Source organism: Lissotriton vulgaris, chromosome 1_1, assembly GCF_964263255.1.
Source record: "Lissotriton vulgaris chromosome 1_1, aLisVul1.2, whole genome shotgun sequence".
Lineage (NCBI taxonomy): Eukaryota > Metazoa > Chordata > Amphibia > Caudata > Salamandridae > Lissotriton > Lissotriton vulgaris.
The window spans coordinates 1,655,787,617-1,655,806,275 of NC_141685.1; the positions used below are offsets into that span (position 1 = coordinate 1,655,787,617).

At 45.7% G+C, this 18,659-nt stretch overlaps 1 protein-coding gene across 1 annotated transcript in view; it reads right to left on the reverse strand.

The window, feature by feature from the left end:
- Positions 1 to 18,659, reverse strand: part of FSCN3 (fascin actin-bundling protein 3) — a 219,211-nt gene that overhangs the window by 73,042 nt on the left and 127,510 nt on the right. Inside the window, exon 3 of the mRNA XM_086937456.1 lies at positions 125 to 243. Within this exon, the coding sequence (XP_086793582.1) occupies positions 125 to 243 (119 nt within the window). The remainder of the gene's footprint in view (positions 1 to 124; positions 244 to 18,659) is intronic.

An 18,659-nucleotide genomic window follows, 5' to 3' on the forward strand; every position in this document is an offset into this window, starting at 1 on the left:
ATATTGGGAGCTCCCATTTAACTTCAATGTATAACTTTATACCTGCCCCCATTATTTGTTTCTTTCTCAATCCCTAGTCTCGATCAATCACTGAGACATCACAAACAGATTTGAATTTACTCACCCTGGCTAGATAACAACCATTAACTCCCGAAAGTCTGACGTTGCTGGATTTACAGTCCTTTTCATACAGGAAGACCGACTGTGGGTTTAGGCATTTCGTAGTGGCTCCCACTTCCACCCCTGCATGAAAAGAAAGGGGAAAATCAGGACACGTATTAAGGCAATTAACTAGAAAATGTGTCATAGATGTCAAGGACCATATACTGAAGCCAGGTATTGCAGCCTATGTTATCCCAGCAAGGCTGGTGGTAGTATTTCAAATGGATCTTACCAATACTAATGAGGTCGGTATCACTAGCAACAGCTGATGAGTAGGTTCACCCTACCCATAGAGCTTCCCTGTTGAAATCCTGTATATATGTATATGAGTATGTGTATACCTCTGTAGTAGTATTTGTACAGCGCAAATTAAGCTGGGAAGAAACAGAGCACTGAAATGTCCCCATGGAATATCCTTCATATCCCCTTCCATTGCTCACAACCTCCACCCAGTCCACACCTGGCCACCTAAGTGAGTCGGTCTCCCCTCTGAACACACATTTAGGCAACAATTGATAACTAAAGTCAGAGGTCTTATGAAATTTGCACCATGTTAGAAAGCAAATCTTGGCTTTGGTCTTGTTTTTGTGACTCACATTATTTCTTGTCACCAATGGGATCATTTACCTATGTCACCACTTTAGAATAGCACCATTGCATGATTGCTAATTTGTCTGTAGTCCTTTTAAGATATGGCTTGTTAGCACAGGTGTCTGAAATACGTATTACTTACGATATACGTAGATGGCTTGGGATCAGCCCCCTTCAGCCATTAGCTTATTTGGGTTGGCATTTGTCAGCCAATAGATTGAGACATTGTCAATCACATTTTAGCTCAGCCTGATAGAGCATGTCTTTCTCACCTCATACTATTGGCAATTTTGGATGCCATTCAGCCTCCTGTGGAGTGCTTGCAATGGTATGCTTGTAGGACTATTTTACATCTAAAAAGCACGTTCAGACATCGCACTTTTCAATTAAATGCATAAAAATTCTATTTCATTCAATCTTTCTTTAACTACAGTAAGCACTCGGAGTTCAACCTATAGAATCATCACAATACCACCACCACTACACCACCACCACCAATACCAATAGAACCTCCACCAATACCACAAATAACACAGCACAAATACCACCAACAGTAACACCAATACCAGCACAACTGATCCCAACATTACCATAATACCATACAGATTTTGAGAAGGCTGCCCTACTCGATTCTGAATTAACTTTCCATCTACTCATAATCTGATTGGTAGCATGTTTCTGAGAGTGGTGCATTACCTTTTCTGATACCAGGTCGACTAACTTTTGCCCTCACACAATTTGAAACCTGCATTTCCATGCATTTCCAGTGAACAATATGCTATGATGCATCCAGCATAGTTAATAACTTATAGCACTTTCAGTTTCGATGAACACGTTCTACACATACATGCATATGGTAAGGACTGCATTTACCTATCACATAACCCCTTTATTCAGCATGATGCGAGACACCAAAGTGATTTTGGATTTTTTCATTTCTTTATTAACGCTAATGCATGAGCATCTTAATTACTTGTCACCATCAAGATGGGTTTTAATAAGACCAATCTACAAAATAAAGTGCAAACTGTTCACAATATTTCTACCACTCACTCCTGAAAGAATGAAACAACATCTCTTTAACACTAAGTCAGGCTCCCCCCTGGAACAATGTGGACCAACAATCTTGCACATGTTGGCTGGTACAGTGGCACACCCTCTTATGGACTTGATTAATAAAGCTATCATCTCTGGTTGCTTTCCATGTCATTGAAAGGAGGCAGTGATCAGGGCTCTCCTACAAAGACCAATCTTGATAGCACAGATCTTAAAATATATTATCCAATCTCACTACCGGTCAAGATTTTTGAGATACGCTTGAATGGTCATCTGATGGAGGCTGTAGAAGAGCTGAGATGGCTGGGCAAATCTCAGTTCGGTTTCTGAAAACATCATAGAACCAAAACTGCATTGGTCTGGGCCATAGATTATATTAAGTGGCTAATGGACGAGGGGCAAGGAGCGGTTCTGGTTCTTTTAGACCTGTCCATGGAGACGTGCCTCAGGGTCCGTCGCTGCCATCTTAGATCCCGCTGCCGGGATCGCAGTGAGAGGTATGCCCCTAGGACCTCCACCCAGTGCCATCTGACGTCGCCTCTGCCTAGGGGAATGACTCCGGACTGCATCGCTCCTGTCGCCATCCTCCTGGGCCGCTGCTACTGAACAGGAGACCCCGCTCGCCTACAGTCGGACCAAGCGGGAGACTCGGTTGACCGGCTGACACATTCGCTACCCACGTCGGAGGACTCAGCACGGAGCTGCACCTGCATTTCAGGAACCATCAAGTGGGAGGCACTGTACCGCTGAAGAATCTGCGGCCTCGGAGAGAGCCTGGTGCTGCCTGCAACTCGCCCTCCCCACAGACGCTGACAGCCCACCTGGTTCGATGAGAGGTAAGACAATGCCAGGCGCGGGGCTTGTGCGGCGGGGGTCCCCTATTCATTCTGGCCGCTGCAGGGGGACTCCCCCGCCGACCCTACCTGGCACTTGAGGCTCTGCCCCCCCTGGAGCTCGCTCGAGCCTAGTGGACAGCGGTAGCACCTGGGCCTGGGCCTGATGTCACGGGCTCTCCAGTGTGTGGGGGGATGAAAGCCCCATCAACACGTCTTGCTGACGGGGAGACCGGCGGTGAGGGTCGCGCAGCGAGTTGGGTCACTCCTTCCCTCCTGTCGATATGCACCTTCCGGACACCCCCTTACTCTTGTGAAGTTATAGGTGGGTCAATGAGCTCTGCTGGCCTGCTCTGGGGGACCAATCTGTGGTAGTTTGGAGACAATTTTTGCTACAGCACGCCCGGGACTAAATTGCGGACCTTGACCCCAGGTGAGGCCCTTTGAGGCTGAGTTATGCTGAGGGTCCGAGGAGGGGACCCAAGGGATCTGTCTCCCCCGCAACCCCCATGCGCAGGAAAACCTCCACTAACAGCTTACCCTGAATCTCCCTGTCCTACTGGAGCCCATCCTGAGCCACAGCGGCATCTGGGTCTTCTCCTGCCTCTGGGTGAATACTTGGCGCCCTAATCTACAACAGCTCCAGTACATAGAAGGGGCTCCTCATGCTCAGTTAAGCCTCAACCACTGAATTTTTGGTGGCGCACTGACGCTCTAGCCGACACGCCTCCCTTTGATTGGGGACTCCTGGCGAGGCTCCTTTTATCTATAGCATAGAGTGGGCCTAATAGATTTCCCTTAAGACTTGGGTTCATCCTCTATCATTCTCTTGCAGCCTACAACCCTCCCATATTGCGGAACGGTATTGATCTTTGCAAAGCCAAACAAGATCTATCTCCCGCTGTATTGACTTGTGTCGGTGCTGAGCCCTCCCCGGAGTTGAAGGTGGGCTGCTAAGAACTCTTGCTAGCCATGCCTCCATCTAAGGCAAACAAGGACATGGACCCCATTCCAGCCAGCGATAACTCTGTAACCTATCTATGCTATGGATGAAATCCAACCTCCAGACACTGCCTGCATCTGATCCCCCGTGACCTGTGACTGATGGAGACCCGTTATGTATCCCGATCACCCTTGCTTTCATGAGTTCCTTCCTCCAGGAAATCAATGCAGAAATTGGATCGCTCAAACCCTATCTGCAGGACATCCGGCTGGACGTTACGGAGATTGGAGGTAGTGTGGATGAACTTGAACGCACGATGGGTGCGAGGGCAGAAGACCATGAGAACCTTTGGCGCAGAATGGCGGAACTTGAAGATCAGCATTTTAACCTAAAACTCAAACAGGCAGACCTCGAAAATCGAAGTTGGCGTAACAACCTACGCATCGGGGTGTTCCCCGCGGAGATATCATGTGTTTTTATTTGTTATACTTGCCACATACCTGCACCTTAAAAATTTAACTACCTTATTTTCACTCGAGCATTTCTGCCGAGCACTCTACCTGCCTTTCTCCCTGGTGCCACGAGGAACCACCATCTTGGAGAGTTGGCCGTCTAGTTCCTCGTGCTCCTAGCATTATTTCAATGCATGTGGCCTGGTTGCTCAGCGGACGCGTGGATGGATCGCCGAAGGCGCGCCTAAGGCAAGCTCGTCTGCGCCCGTCAGCGTCCCGGAAGCGGCCAGCGCCAACCACGCTGCCCTGGAGCTTCCAGGGTCTGGTAGGAGATATACGGCGGATGCCTTGCAGGCTTTAGATCCCTGTTTTTATTGTCATGCTGGTCGCTGGAATTTAGCTGTGGCACGCACCAAAAAATGCTTGCTATGCTTGTGGGTTCAGGTTATCTCGGAATCTGGGCACCTTAGCTGAGCCCGGCCTACCTTTTGAGCCTCGGTCTGCCCTGATCAATGTGCGCTCGCTCAAGAAACATCATGCTGAAGTTTTCGAGCTTCTAGAGGACCATATTCTGGATTTGTTGTTTTTAACTGAAACTTGGCTCGACTCCTCTGCTGACCCGATTGTCACTCTGGCTATACCGCCGGGCTATAAAATCTCCCGAGCGGATCGTATGAAGGGGCGGGGGGTGGAGTCGCAATTGTTTATAGGAAAAGGTGGGCACTCAGGATGGAAGAGGCCACTCTGTGGGGCGGCTGCGAAGCCATTGATTTTAGTGTTCGGCTCTCAGCACATTTTACCCTGGGTGGCTCATTGATTTATAGGCACCCTGGTCAAGTAGGTCCGTTTCTCCAGGCCTGGGGGGATGCAATCACCACTAAAGCGGTCAGATTTGCCCATTATATGGTCCTAGGAGACCTGAACATACATTTGGACCAGGCTGGTAGCAAGGATACACAAGACCTCCTTGAAGGTTTACAACTGGCTCTCCTTGAGCAGCAGGTTAGCCTTCCCACTTATCAAGCAGGGCATGTTCTTGATCCTATCTGCACTACCTTTCCAATACAGGCAGATGAACCTCGCCCAGTTACTTGGTTAGACCACTTTATTACCTATTTTTCCTGGGAGTTTTCTAAGGCAGAGCCTTTAGCCTTCTTGAGCCATAATTCAGGCTTGGGCAGGATTGATCCTGTAGAGTTCAACTCGGCCCTGGCTGCTTCCAGACCCAGGTTGGATGGAGAGCTTGAGGACCAGGTTGCAGGGCTCTCTAGCTGGATCTCTACCACTGCTGCGCCGGTGGCTCTCCCCCGCTCTGTTAGACTGGCTAGATATTCGCCATCTAAGCCTTGGCTCAATGCGTCCCTTAAAGTTCTGAAGCATGACTATAAAACTCTGGAACGGGCATGGAGGAAGAGTGGTTACTATACAGCTGCTAAGTGCAAGCTTAGGGATAAGCAAAAGATATATTATGCCGCCATTAAGCTGGCTAAAGGGCAATTCTATTCAGCCCGTATCGAAGCGGCCAATAATAACTCCAGAGAAATGTATGCAATTGTCCAGAGTTTTATGTCCCCTGAGGTCCTGCCCTCCTGGTACAATATGCTTTTGGGCTTCTTCAGAGTTCAGATCTTGGCCATTCAATCTACTTTTACTTCTTGTAGTAGCCACTTGGACACCATTGTGGAGTGTCCAGTAGCTGATGGGGGACACTCATTGTCGGAATTTAAGACCGTTGATTCCTCGGATTGCCTGAACCTGCTGAAAAGTTTAAAATCAGGATCACCTGTAGACCCCTGTACGGCGAGGCTTCTGGCATCTTTGGCTGAGGTTGTTATGAAAGAAGTGAATACCATTTTTAATCTTTCCCTCCAGACAGCAGTGGTCCCTGAGGCTTAGAAGAAGGCAAAGATCTTGCCCCTTTTGAAAAAGTAATCTCTTGACCCTCGCTGTCCAGAGAATTATCAGCCTATTTCTCTTCTCCCTGCTCTGCCTAAGGTTTGCAAGAAGGCCGTTAATAAGCAGATTACTGACTTTGTGGAGAAGGAGGGTCTGCTTCACCTAGGACAATCTGGGTTCCGGCAGTCACACAGCACGGAAACTGTACTGGTCGTGGTGGCAGAAGCTATACATACTGTTTGGACGCAGGCGGGAGGGCGGCACTTATTTTGCTGGACCTCTCAGCCGCGTTCCATACTGTCCCTCACTCTTTGCTCCTGTCACGCTTGGTCAGTATAGGGGTTTCGGGTGCTGTGTGGGGTTGGCTCCGCTCATTTTTGAGGGGGCGGTCAGAGCAGGTATAGATTCCTCTGTGTTCCTCTGCTTCGCAGTCAGTCATAACAGGTGTCCTGCAGGGCTCTTCCCTTAGCCCCCTTTTATTTAATATCTACCTTAGCAGAGGCGATGGGGGCTAAGGTGTTGGCCTATGCGGATGACACCCAGCTGCTTTTCACCTGGGCAAAGGGGGAAGACTCTGTGCTTCGGGCCCAACTTTGCTTGTCATCTATTTTTAAATGGATGGCAGAGGCACAGCTCAAATGTAATGAGGGGAAATCAGAAATCTTACTCTTTGGTACATTTCCTCTAAATTTTAGAGAACAGCTTTGACACCCCTGAGTTCCCATGTCACACCTCTACTGGGCAGCCAGCAAAAAATCTTGGGGTCTGGGGTCTGGTTCGACAAAGATCTTTCTTTTGCGGACCATATCAAGAAGCTGGCCGGCGGCTGCTTTGCTTTATTGAAAACTTTCAGATGTTTTTTTCCCCTCCTGCCTCCGGCGGCAAGGCAAACAATTACTTGCACATCGATCCTGTCGCGGCTGGATTATGCAAATGCCCTCTTCGCCGGTAATCCTGGTTACTGGCTGAGGAGGCTGCAGGTGGTACAGAATACCGCAGCCAGACTTTTAACGGGCCCGTCATCCAGGGACAGTGTCCATCTCCAGCTGCGATTGTATCATTGGCTGCCCTTGGCTGCCAGGGTGAAATTTAAGACATTGGTCATGGCACACCGTGCGCTTCACAGAAATGGCCCTATCTATCTTCAGAAGCGCGTTTCTTTTTATACTCCTACAAGCTCTCGTCTTTATATTTGGCCCAGGTCCCGCGTTTTAAGCGTCAGAGGATAGGGGGGCTGTTCCTTTTTAGTTAAAGCAGCAGCTGCTTGGAATGCCCTTCCTCTGGGCCTGCGCACCATCCAGTACCTTAGGGTATTTAAGAAAAAATTGTAGACGCATCTGTTCATGTGAAGCTTTTTGCCATCCCCCATGGTTCCGCACCGGGACACTCACGAGTAGCTGAGCGCGCAATAAATTAATCTAACATAACATAACATAACATGTCTTTCACGGCGAGTCTCTTGCAAGCTTCCCCCATCACTTTGTAAAGATGAGTCCAAGAAATATTATAATTGTAGTCTTTATTGAAGAGTAAGTACAGGAACCTCCAGCTCATCCACAGCCTGCTTCACAGCTCAGTTTCATCTCTCAAGAGATAACATTCTAAGCGGCTAGGCAACCATTAACATTCTACATTAGTCATCTCTACACACCTTCCCTCTTATATATCCCACAACAAAAACTTGAAGGAAACTATTATACAGAACAGAAAAATGAGTGAAAACCAATTTAACTACAAGGAGAAAAACACTTAGATACATTTCCCAAACTCCAAGTAGTCCCATCATACAGAATCACCACATTCTTCTTCACTTCCTTCACCTGAACAGGTTTAGAGAACTTGCTATCACCCTTGACAATAAAACCTCCACGTCTCACTACAACCCAATCACCAGATTTTATGTTAGGAAATTTGACACCTTTTAAGTGATCATAATGTTTGGCAGCAATGATTTGTTTGTTAAGCACTTGATCTCCAACCTCATCACAATTCACCCATACACATTCCCTGTCTTTCAACCACCCTGGTACTTCTTTCAAACCTGGTTCCCTTCCTTTAGGAGAAATGAAAGGTGACACTCCAGTCATGGAATGTGGTGTTACCCTATAAGACCACATCAGCTTCTTCAATTCTTCAGACCAGGACAAACCATTGCACAAAGAAAGTTGTATATTGTCCAAGATCAGGCGATTAATCCTCTCAACTAAGCCATTGGCTTGTGGCCTAAATAAAGCAACTCTCTCATGTTTAATCCCTTTCCCACACAGGAACTCCACCATTTTCCTAGAAACTAATTGCGGACCATTGTCTGACACCAAGACCTTTGGAATCCCCTCATTCAAGAAGACTTTCTCAAGAAACTTAATTACTTTTTCAGTTGTAATACTCTCAGATGTCTCAACCACAAACCACTTGGAGTGATAATCCACCAAAACCATTAAGAATTTGCAATTTGTTCCCAACTTGGAAATAGGACCAATGAAATCTAAAGCCAACCTTTCCCAAGGACGCTCAGGAAACTTCACAGAAGAAAAGGAGGTTGACGTAAAACTTTGGTCTTGTCACTAGCAGCACAAGCATAACAATCTTTGACAACTGCTTCAACCTCATTATCTAAACTAGGCCACCAGAATGACTGACGTACACGTCGCTTAGTCATATTTCTCCCCAAATGACCTTCGTGTGCCATGATGAGAATTTTAGATCTAAGATTCTTCGGTGGTACTAATTTGTCTCTCCTCCACAGTTTCCCTTCTCTTACACTTAACTCTTCTGCAACATTAATGTAACCTTTAAACCGTAAATCATTGCACAATTGCGCATCCCATCCATTAGAAATAGAAAACATAACTCTTTCCAATACTTCATCTTCCAACATTGCAGCATCCCATTGCTCCAACCCAAAAGCTTGTTCTTCAGTATATCTCACTTCCTCAACATCAGCTTCAGACTCAATATCACTCACAACAACAGGTATTCTCGACAAGCAATCCGCTACTATATTCTTCAATCCCTTCATGTATTCCACTTCAAAATTGTACTCTAAAACTGATAAAATCCACCTTGATATCCTCGGAGTAACACTCCCTTCTAAACCTTTGCCCCCCTTAAACAAATGAACTAAAGGTTTGTGATCAGTACGAAGTCTAAATGGTAAACCCCATACAAAGTATTTGAAATGTTTAATCCCCCAACAACATCCCAAGGCCTCTTTTTCTATCACTGAATATGACCTCTCAGCACCCTGTAGTCTTCTAGATTCAAACCCAATAATTCTTTCCTCTCCATTACATACTTGCGTTAAAACTGCACCAATACCTAAAGCGCTCGCATCAGTGGTGATAAAAGTTTTTGCTCTAACATCAAAGTGTCCAAGGCTGGGTGCAGACAATATTCCATCTTTAACATCCTGAAATGCTTTTCAACAAGCATCACTCCATACAAATTCAACACCACTTTTCATTAATATCCGCAATGGTTCCACAATATTAGTAAAATTTCTCACAAACTTGGAGCAATACTCCGCTAAACCGAGAAAACTCCTCAACTGATCTTTAGTAGAAGGAACAGGAGCATCTCTATTGGCAGAGACAATACTTTTCTTTGGTCTGATTCCTTCCTTGGAAATTTCGTGGCCAAGGTAATTAACTACATCCTTCCTTAACTGACATTTCTCCTTCTGAATAGTCAACCCATGTTCTCTCATTCTACACAAGACACTTTCCATCACTTGATCATGATGATCAAAATCTTTGCCGACAATTAACACATCATCTTGGAAGCAAAGTAAATCATTTATACCATGAAGAACTTTTCCCATGACCCTTTGGAACACTGCTGAGGCCGAAGCTAGTCCAAATGGCATCCTACGGTAACGAAAAGCACTCAGCGGTGTTACAAATGATGTCAAATGTCTAGATTCTTCATTGAGATCAATCTGGTGATATGCTGACGACATATCAATGACGCTAAAAACACCCCCCCGCCCATTGCCGTCAACATCTCTGAAATGTTTGGTAGAGGTTGGCGATCAACCCAAATGTTTTTGTTTAGATCGCGAAGATCAATACATAAACAAATCTTCTTTCCCCCATCCTTGGGCGCGACGACAATGGGCGCAAGCCACTCAGAAGCCTCAATAGGCTCAATTATCCCCAAATTTAGTAACCTATCAAGTTCAACTTGTAAAGGATCTTTCATGAGATGGGGAACAGATCTAACTTTGTGAACTACGGGAGTAGCATTACTTTTGAGAATAATTTTATGAGAAAAATTTCTCAACTTTCCCAATTCATCACAAAAGACATCAGAGTACTTTCCCATAATTAAGGAATCATAACCCTCACTATTTACCAAGCATATAGACTGAACTGGAACAGTGGCATTAGGATTTAAAACTATACCTAAATCTCTCTGGTGACGCCATCCCAATAAATTTGAACCTTGTTCAGTTAGGTACACTCTACCATAGAGTTTCTTGTTATCAAATTCAATTACCATCCATTTTAAACCCAAAATGTCAATGTTCTTTCCCCCATAGCCTACAGCTTGATATCTGATGGATCCCAGTTATTTATATTAGCAGATACTCCCCATGACTTAATGTACATTTCCTTTGACATCAAGGTATATAAACTTCCAGAATCAATTAACATGTTTACCCCCACAGTATCAAACTTGATAACATAATGAGGTTTATCTAGCTTGTCAGTGCTCTCCCTAGGAATACCTGACAAATCAATATTGTCAATTTCAACCTCAACACCAACATTACGTTGAAAACCCTTGACATTATCAATAGAGGGGATAAATTCACAAACATCTTCACAAGAATCATCAATTTGATGAACAGAAGGAATTTTAGTTCTACAAACCTTAGCAAGATGGCCTCTCATACCACATGTCCTACATATTGCGTTCCTGGCCATACACTTCACACTGGAAGCAATATGACCGGGTGCACCACAACGGTAACATTTGATAGGTCGCACATTAATAAAGCCACTGTTTTGGCGAAATTCCCTTTCTTATCAAAAACTTTAGTACTGGGTTTATTATGAATTTTAACCAAAGGTTTGGTTATTTTGGTTTCATCAATATTTGCATGAATTTCAGAATCTTTAGAACTAGAAACTTTCAATGCACCCTCCTTATTTACAGTAGCATTTGTACATTTGTCCATTTCTTTAATCCAAATGTCACTATGCTCCAACCCCTTTGCTATTTGAATAGCTTCTTCTAGTCCAGAATCTTTAATCAATAACTTTTCACGTACTCTCTTATTATTAGTACATCTAACTATCTGATCACGAATAAGTGAGTCTGTTAAAGTGCCAAATTGACAAGTCAGTGACAACCCTCTTAATGCACCAACATATGACGCTATATCTTCGTCAACTTTTTGTACCCTACAGAAAAACTTGTATCTTTCAATAACTAAATTTACTTTTGTGGTAAACCTTATTTCAAGCATTTGTAAACTCATTTCATAAACATTTGTAGCTTGTCCATCTCCACTACCAAGGGAAACTTCTGGAAGATTTTCATATAATCTACGACCTTCCACCCCCAAATTGTGTAGTAAAATAGCTTGCCTACGCACTGGACCATATTTATCAGCACCAGTGGCAAGAATGTAGGTAAAAAACAACTTTTTCCATTCCTTCCAAGGAATTATTGGTTCTCCAGGAGTTGGCAAAAAGGCAGGTGGAGTGGACAAAGCTTGATCAGACATTTTAAACAAATTGCACCTGTAAAGGAAGGAAAAGTTAGTTTAAAATAAAGAAACTAACATAACAAATTAAAATAAAAACCTTCAATTCTTGACAAAGTTAAGTCCAGAGTCACCAGATTATAAAGATCGAAATCTTCGTTTTCTTTGTTTTCTTCGTTCTCTGCAGATTTCCTCTTTAAAAGCAATTTCTTCGTTTTCTGCAGATTTCCTCTTTAAAAGCATTAAGTGAAAGTTTTCCGGTAAGATATCGGTGTTTACATTTAACACGACGATGTCTCAGTTAGCTCCCACAGGTCAGAATCCAGGAAATAAACTTGCAAACACAAAGAACTTGACGTCGCGCTTTGTCAGATATCGTATCAATCCTTCAGAATTGCCATTTACATCAGAAAACGGAGATTATAGCACACGAAGGTATAAAGCATTAGAGAAGTGCACGAAGAACCATTCTCAGCGCTGTCACTTCCATAAGGTAGCGTTTCACAAGCATTATTAACATTTTCATGGCAGAAGGCTTGTAAATATAGGCAGTAATTCACACGAACTTCCAGATGTTATTTTAAAAATCTCCAATGAATTAAAATAGTCAATCTGAATGCAAATTAGTTCGAAGTTGAGTTCAGAATTCAATCAGTTGAGTGCAGAATTTAATCAATTACTCACAAATCGGTGGATGATGTATTTAAATTTTTCCAAAATCCAAGGGTGGAGGTACCCAGCATCTGCCCCTTGCGCAGAAAGGTTTCCCTCGTCGCCAATGTAAAGATGAGTCCAAGAAATATTATAATTGTAGTCTTTATTGAAGAGTAAGTACAGGAACCTCCAGCTCATCCACAGCCTGCTTCACAGCTCAGTTTCATCTCTCAAGAGATAACATTCTAAGCTGCTAGGCAACCATTAACATTCTACATTAGTCATCTCTACACACTTGACAGAGCCCAGTGAGTGCCCGGCCACAGGGGGCTCCCAGACTTCACTCCAGACATACTCACACATGTCAATTTCTTTGTTAAGAAAAAGCCATTTTGCGGAAAGTCCATGGAGCTACAGCTCTATCTTACAATGGATACTTAATTCAAAATTTTCAGTACATTGCCCATGTCACCCTCCGCAGACGCAAGGACTTCAAACCAGTTACGGACAAGCAGCGCAAACTTAAATTCAAATACCAATGGGGCCACCCCTTTGTGCAAATTTTCTCTTGGGAGGGCAAGCGCAGAACCATTTGCTCGCTGCGTGAATCAAAACAACTCCTTCACCTCAAACTGAACTCTAGGGATGCGGAGGCCCCCTCCCCGCGGAATAGTTACAGGGAACCCCCCCCCGGTCAAAATGATCCACCGTTCCACCTCCCAATCACAGGATTCACCCCAAAGATCAGGACTCTTCGCAAGCCAGACAAGATATCATCAATCATATCCGGACCTTTATTGACTCTCCTTCACTGTCTCGCTCTCCAGTGCAAAAGGAATGAACTGATCTGAATGCACTTGTCCCCACGCCCTTGGAATTCTGTCTGGAGTCCTACGCCTATGTCTTTCTAAAGGGGACCAAATCAATGCAACACGGTCAGATGCACTGATGTACTGTGCGCCTGTTGCTTCACTCCCAAAGTCCGATGGGGTGCCCTACTTGTAGAATATGCCTCTCTGCTCTCCCCCTTATTACATTGGCACCATGACTACTCCTTCTTCTCACGCGTCCACCGCACATACTCACAAATTGATTATTGCTTTCTCCCTCCCTCTTTGATCTGCTCCCTACCAGCAGCTGAGATGTCTGACATTTTAATCCCTGATCATGTCTATGTATTGGTCACCCTTCAATCTCCCAACTTGCAGCATAGCGCCCATCCTCGATGGCAGCTTCCTCCCCCTATCCTGCATGACCCAGTAGATGTGGAAGACATCCATAGAGAGATTGAAGCCTTCTTTATCACAAACGATACCTCTGAATTCAATAGATGGGATTCCTTCAATGCGTCCATTCGGGGATACATCTCCTCTAGCTCCATAGCTCGCTCCTGGGAAGCTCACCTCCTCAAAACGACTCTATCTGAACACATTAAGGCCTTAGAGCATAAAAATCACCAACAGCCCTCACTACAAAATAAAAATCACCATGCTACGCTTCGGGGGCAGCTGCGCCTACATCGCACCAACAAAGCGGAACGCTCCCTACTGGCTCTGAAACAAAAATTATACGCGGGTGGGGATAAAGTGGGTGCATGCCTGGCGCAAAGCCTGCAGGCTGAAGCCACACATGCTCGCATCTCTAAGCTTAAGCGGGCCGATGGCTCCTGGGCCACTTTGAAACATGGTACAATAGAATCAGCAAATACCCTGCCAGGGCATATATCACGGTCCCATAAATGGATTCATCAATTTAAATAAGTGGTGACAAAGATATGTATCAGAGCAAAGTACACATCACACAATTTTCATTTTACTTTTTTTGTTTATTGTTTTGTCCAGATCGCCAGACCCGTGGCAGCTTCCTACTTATCCCGAAATAGCCATTGTGCATTTCGGCGTATCCAAGCAAACGCTGTGATTAAACTCGCGCCGGAATTTAAAACGAACCGCGAGGCTGCAGAATTTTCTGCGAACACAACCGGGTAAACTGCAAGAACCCAGGTTCACCGGCCGTCTTATAATGTGCCAATTATTATGGTTTCAATAATTAAGACAACAATAATGTCATCCAATGTCCTGATGATGATGCCCACATTCTAGGAAAGGCATCGAAACGTTGACATATAAACCCCATATGCAAAATGTGTATGTAACATGGATAATTGCAATGGTGCGGTCTAACATTTGACGTCTGTCCCACTGAAACATAAGTGTACAGACATATTTTGTGCTTTTTCCATTTTTGTTCTTTTTGTTGTTGTCCTGTATATGTTGAAGGCCACGGCTGTGCCCCCTTGACATTTTTAACAATCAAAAACTATTCTTCTGATTTAAAATAAATCCCTGTCCGGATGGACAGAAGACATACAATCTATCTAGTGTATGATCATTGTTCATAAAATACTTGTTATAGGGACCACTGTTCTTTATAATAGATACTTTCAATTGGCATGAATCACAATTAGATCACCATAATTGATTCAATAGGAAAACGGGAGAAATACCTCTAATAATACATATATCAAAAACTACAAAATACATACGCGTCCCACACACTCCCATGCATCCGGGCTAGAATCACACTCACTTTCACACTAATAGAATCAGCCAATTCGACATATATTTATACATAACACTCATACTCCTACCGCAGAACCTGCAGTAAAGATGAAAATATAACTGCATAGATGTAGAATTGACTGATTCTATTAGTGTGAAAGTGAGTCTGATTCAAGCCACACTCCTCCCCTCTGATGTCCTGAGCTTGGCCCGTCTCGTCTTCTTCCTCCTGGATCTTCGGTTTCTCTCTCCTTCTCCGCTCACCGCCCCCTTCTTCTTCCTCCGGGGAAACGCCGTCCGCCTTCTTCCTGGTTCCTCCCTCTTTTGACGAAGCTTGCGCGATGACGTTCAACAGGGGAGGAGTCTCGTCGGGTTGGAATCCCCAATTAAAGGAGCCTTGTCCTTTTTCCTCTTCGTAGCTCCATAGGAGCTCCTTATTATGTTGCCATTCCTCGTTGAAATATGGATTGGCATGCTGTTGAGAGAGCACAGAAGCTGGTGAGAGGGGGACACCTGACCACCAATCGCGTACATGGTCCTGTCCCTCGGAGGGACGTCCCGCCCCGCCACACTCTGTTTAACATACAATCAGGGTACAAGAAGTGCAAGAAAGAAACCAGGCAACAGGAATTCTCCAGTTAACTACCCATGGTCTGTAACAACATCTCTGCATCCATCAGGAGCACCAATAGGGTGCTCCAAATTAGGAAAGGGCTAAAGAACCAGCTCAATGCAGTAACAGTTAACTTCCATATGGCTGAGATACCCGCCACCCCCTCTCAACACAATCCCCAATGATGGGAAACCGGAAACGTTCTGGACTTTTTGGAAGACGGGAGGGAGTGACCCTCCCTCCCGGCCGTATTTATTAAAATATGAAACAAAATTAAAACGTTAAAATAACAGTTTCATAATAATGTACAATTTCATTTCCACATTTGCGATGTTTGGCTAACCTTAACATATTCTCTAATACAAAGGTTCTCCTAGCCGATCTAACATCCTACAAAACTTTAAATTGAAATTGTACATCCTAACGTTTAAGGGCCAACGGCAAGGTCATAACCGGTGTCAAGATCCCTAAACCAGACATATCACCCTCACTTGTGAGGGGCGACCGCACAGAGGCGTACCTCAAGTGCATTTACCAATTTCCCTTGACTTGACGGGGGCCCCAATAAACTCGACGCCATTTAAAGGTCGTCCGAGGACTCGTGTGAGGTATCTAGAAGGTAGCGTAGACCCCCTCCCAAACCCCACACAACTTACCACATCTGCCGTCGCAGATGTCCTGGCCCCAGGAAATTCCCCAGGAGGGGGCTGTAGCCCCTCCTACCCAGGAAGGGGCCTTGACCGCCTTTCCTTTCCTTTCAGCGGCCCATCCTTAGAAGGGACTGCCTCCCCGTTGAGGGGCCAATGGCCACCTCCCTCGAGCGCTCCCATCCGTAATGGGTGACGCCCACCCCTAGGGATCTTCCAATTACTGCTCACCGATCATGACCTTACCGCCCGACCAAAATAAATACGACAATTCTAACTAAATTACTAAATGGCTAAATCACTAAAGACCATAACAATTACGACTTATTAAAAGGCATGGTTACTGGTCAACACTAGTGCGTAATTACTTTATTTGCAAAAACATACCACAATTTAACCATTCTTTATTGCATATTCAAAGTTATCACGATAATCATCACAACCTGCAAAAAATCAGCGTTACCACATCAAACTTTATTCAAAACCACTTGCTGTCTTCAGGGGCTGGTGGGTGGGTCAAAATTGGCTCTTCGTTCCGTCTCGAGCTCACGTGCAGCGAGGAGGTGCAGCTTCAGAGCACAGGAACAAGAGGATGCTCTCTTGGCTTGTTGCTCCTTTTATCCGTCTTCAGGGCGGGAGTAAACCCGCCCTTGCCTGCCCCGAAGGGCGTGGCCGGCCGCGTCAGTGTCTAGGCCAGCCCACTCCAGGGCGGGAAAAGGCGCGCCCCGGCTACGCCGCTTCGGGCATACCAGCCGGGACCCGCCTCCCGCCCAAGATGGCTTCCCGGGGGGATCGTGGTACTCCGCCATACGTTCGGGGGGACCGAATGGTCGCCCCTTTCCATATGGCTGAGATACCCGCCACCCCCTCTCAACACAATCCCCAATGATGGAAAACCGGAAACGTTCTGGACTTTTTGGAAGACGGGAGGGAGTGACCCTCCCGGCCGTATTTATTAAAATATGAAACAAAATTAAAACGTTAAAATAACAGTTTCATAATAATGTACAATTTCATTTCCACATTTGCGATGTTTGGCTAACCTTAACATATTCTCTAATACAAAGGTTCTCCTAGCCGATCTAACATCCTACAAAACTTTAAATTGAAATTGTACATCCTAACGTTTAAGGGCCAACGGCAAGGTCATAACCGGTGTCAAGATCCCTAAACCAGACATATCACCCTCACTTGTGAGGGGCGACCGCACAGAGGCGTACCTCAAGTGCATTTACCAATTTCCCTTGACTTGACGGGGGCCCCAATAAACTCGACGCCATTTAAAGGTCGTCCGAGGACTCGTGTGAGGTATCTAGAAGGTAGCGTAGACCCCCTCCCAAACCCCACACAACTTACCACATCTGCCGTCGCAGATGTCCTGGCCCCAGGAAATTCCCCAGGAGGGGGCTGTAGCCCCTCCTACCCAGGAAGGGGCCTTGACCGCCTTTCCTTTCCTTTCGGCGGCCCATCCTTAGAAGGGACCGCCTCCCCGTTGAGGGGCCAATGGCCACCTCCCTCGAGCGCTCCCATCCGTAATGGGTGACGCCCACCCCTAGGGATCTTCCAATTACTGCTCACCGATCATGACCTTACCGCCACAGGCCGGATAGTTGACCGGCTATCCAGACCCCCCACAACACTCCTGCCTAAAGGTCATGTCATAAAGTCCTTAGCCAAGCTATCAGGTCTCCTATGAGTAACTCGTTCCCCACTCGGGACAAATGGACACCATCCCCTAAATACATACTGTCCCCTGTAATACAACCATGCGAAATAGAATGCAGTGTATTGGAACGGAACAATCTACTCATTTTATTATTAATTTTCCTTACTGAATGATTCAGAGCAGAAACCGAGAGCGCCCCCCGCCACACTTTTCGTGGGATCATATGGGACCATGCAATTGTGCACCCTGGAACTCTTCTCGCTAACCAACTTACAGTGGAAAGCATCGCCTCAAGAAGAAGTCGTCTACCAGTGGTCACCAAATCGTTGCCCCCAAGGTGTACTATGACTATAGACGGCGGTGACCTCGTCCGCCCTAACAAACCCTCAAAAAATGATTGAAACTGGTCAATACAGAGCCCGCCCTTTCCGAAGAAGGACACACTGTACCCGTATTCCCCAGCCACGTGAATCATATCACCTGCTTTGAATACGTCCGCGGCACGCCTCACGTATGAGTGGCCCACAACCCACACCTCCTTTTTCACAGCCGGTGATGTCTGACCGCTGGCCCGGTGTTGGGTCGACTGCACAGTCCGCCCCGCCTCGTAGGCTTGCGTAACTGAAACCAAACAAAACAAGAAGCGTGAGTACATCATTACAGCTTCACAACATGTGCAACCGCACATACCTTTTATAACAATTCGAGGACCAACGCCCCACACGTTTTACTTGATCGACACTCAGACCCCTGGCTGTAGCCTCAGTAGCAGCCCCTATCCGAAAGGAATGGGTCCCAAACTCGCCGGGGTTCAGGCCCGCGGCAGAAATCGACATCGCAAGCACCCGCTGAAACTGAAACCTCGTCAGTGG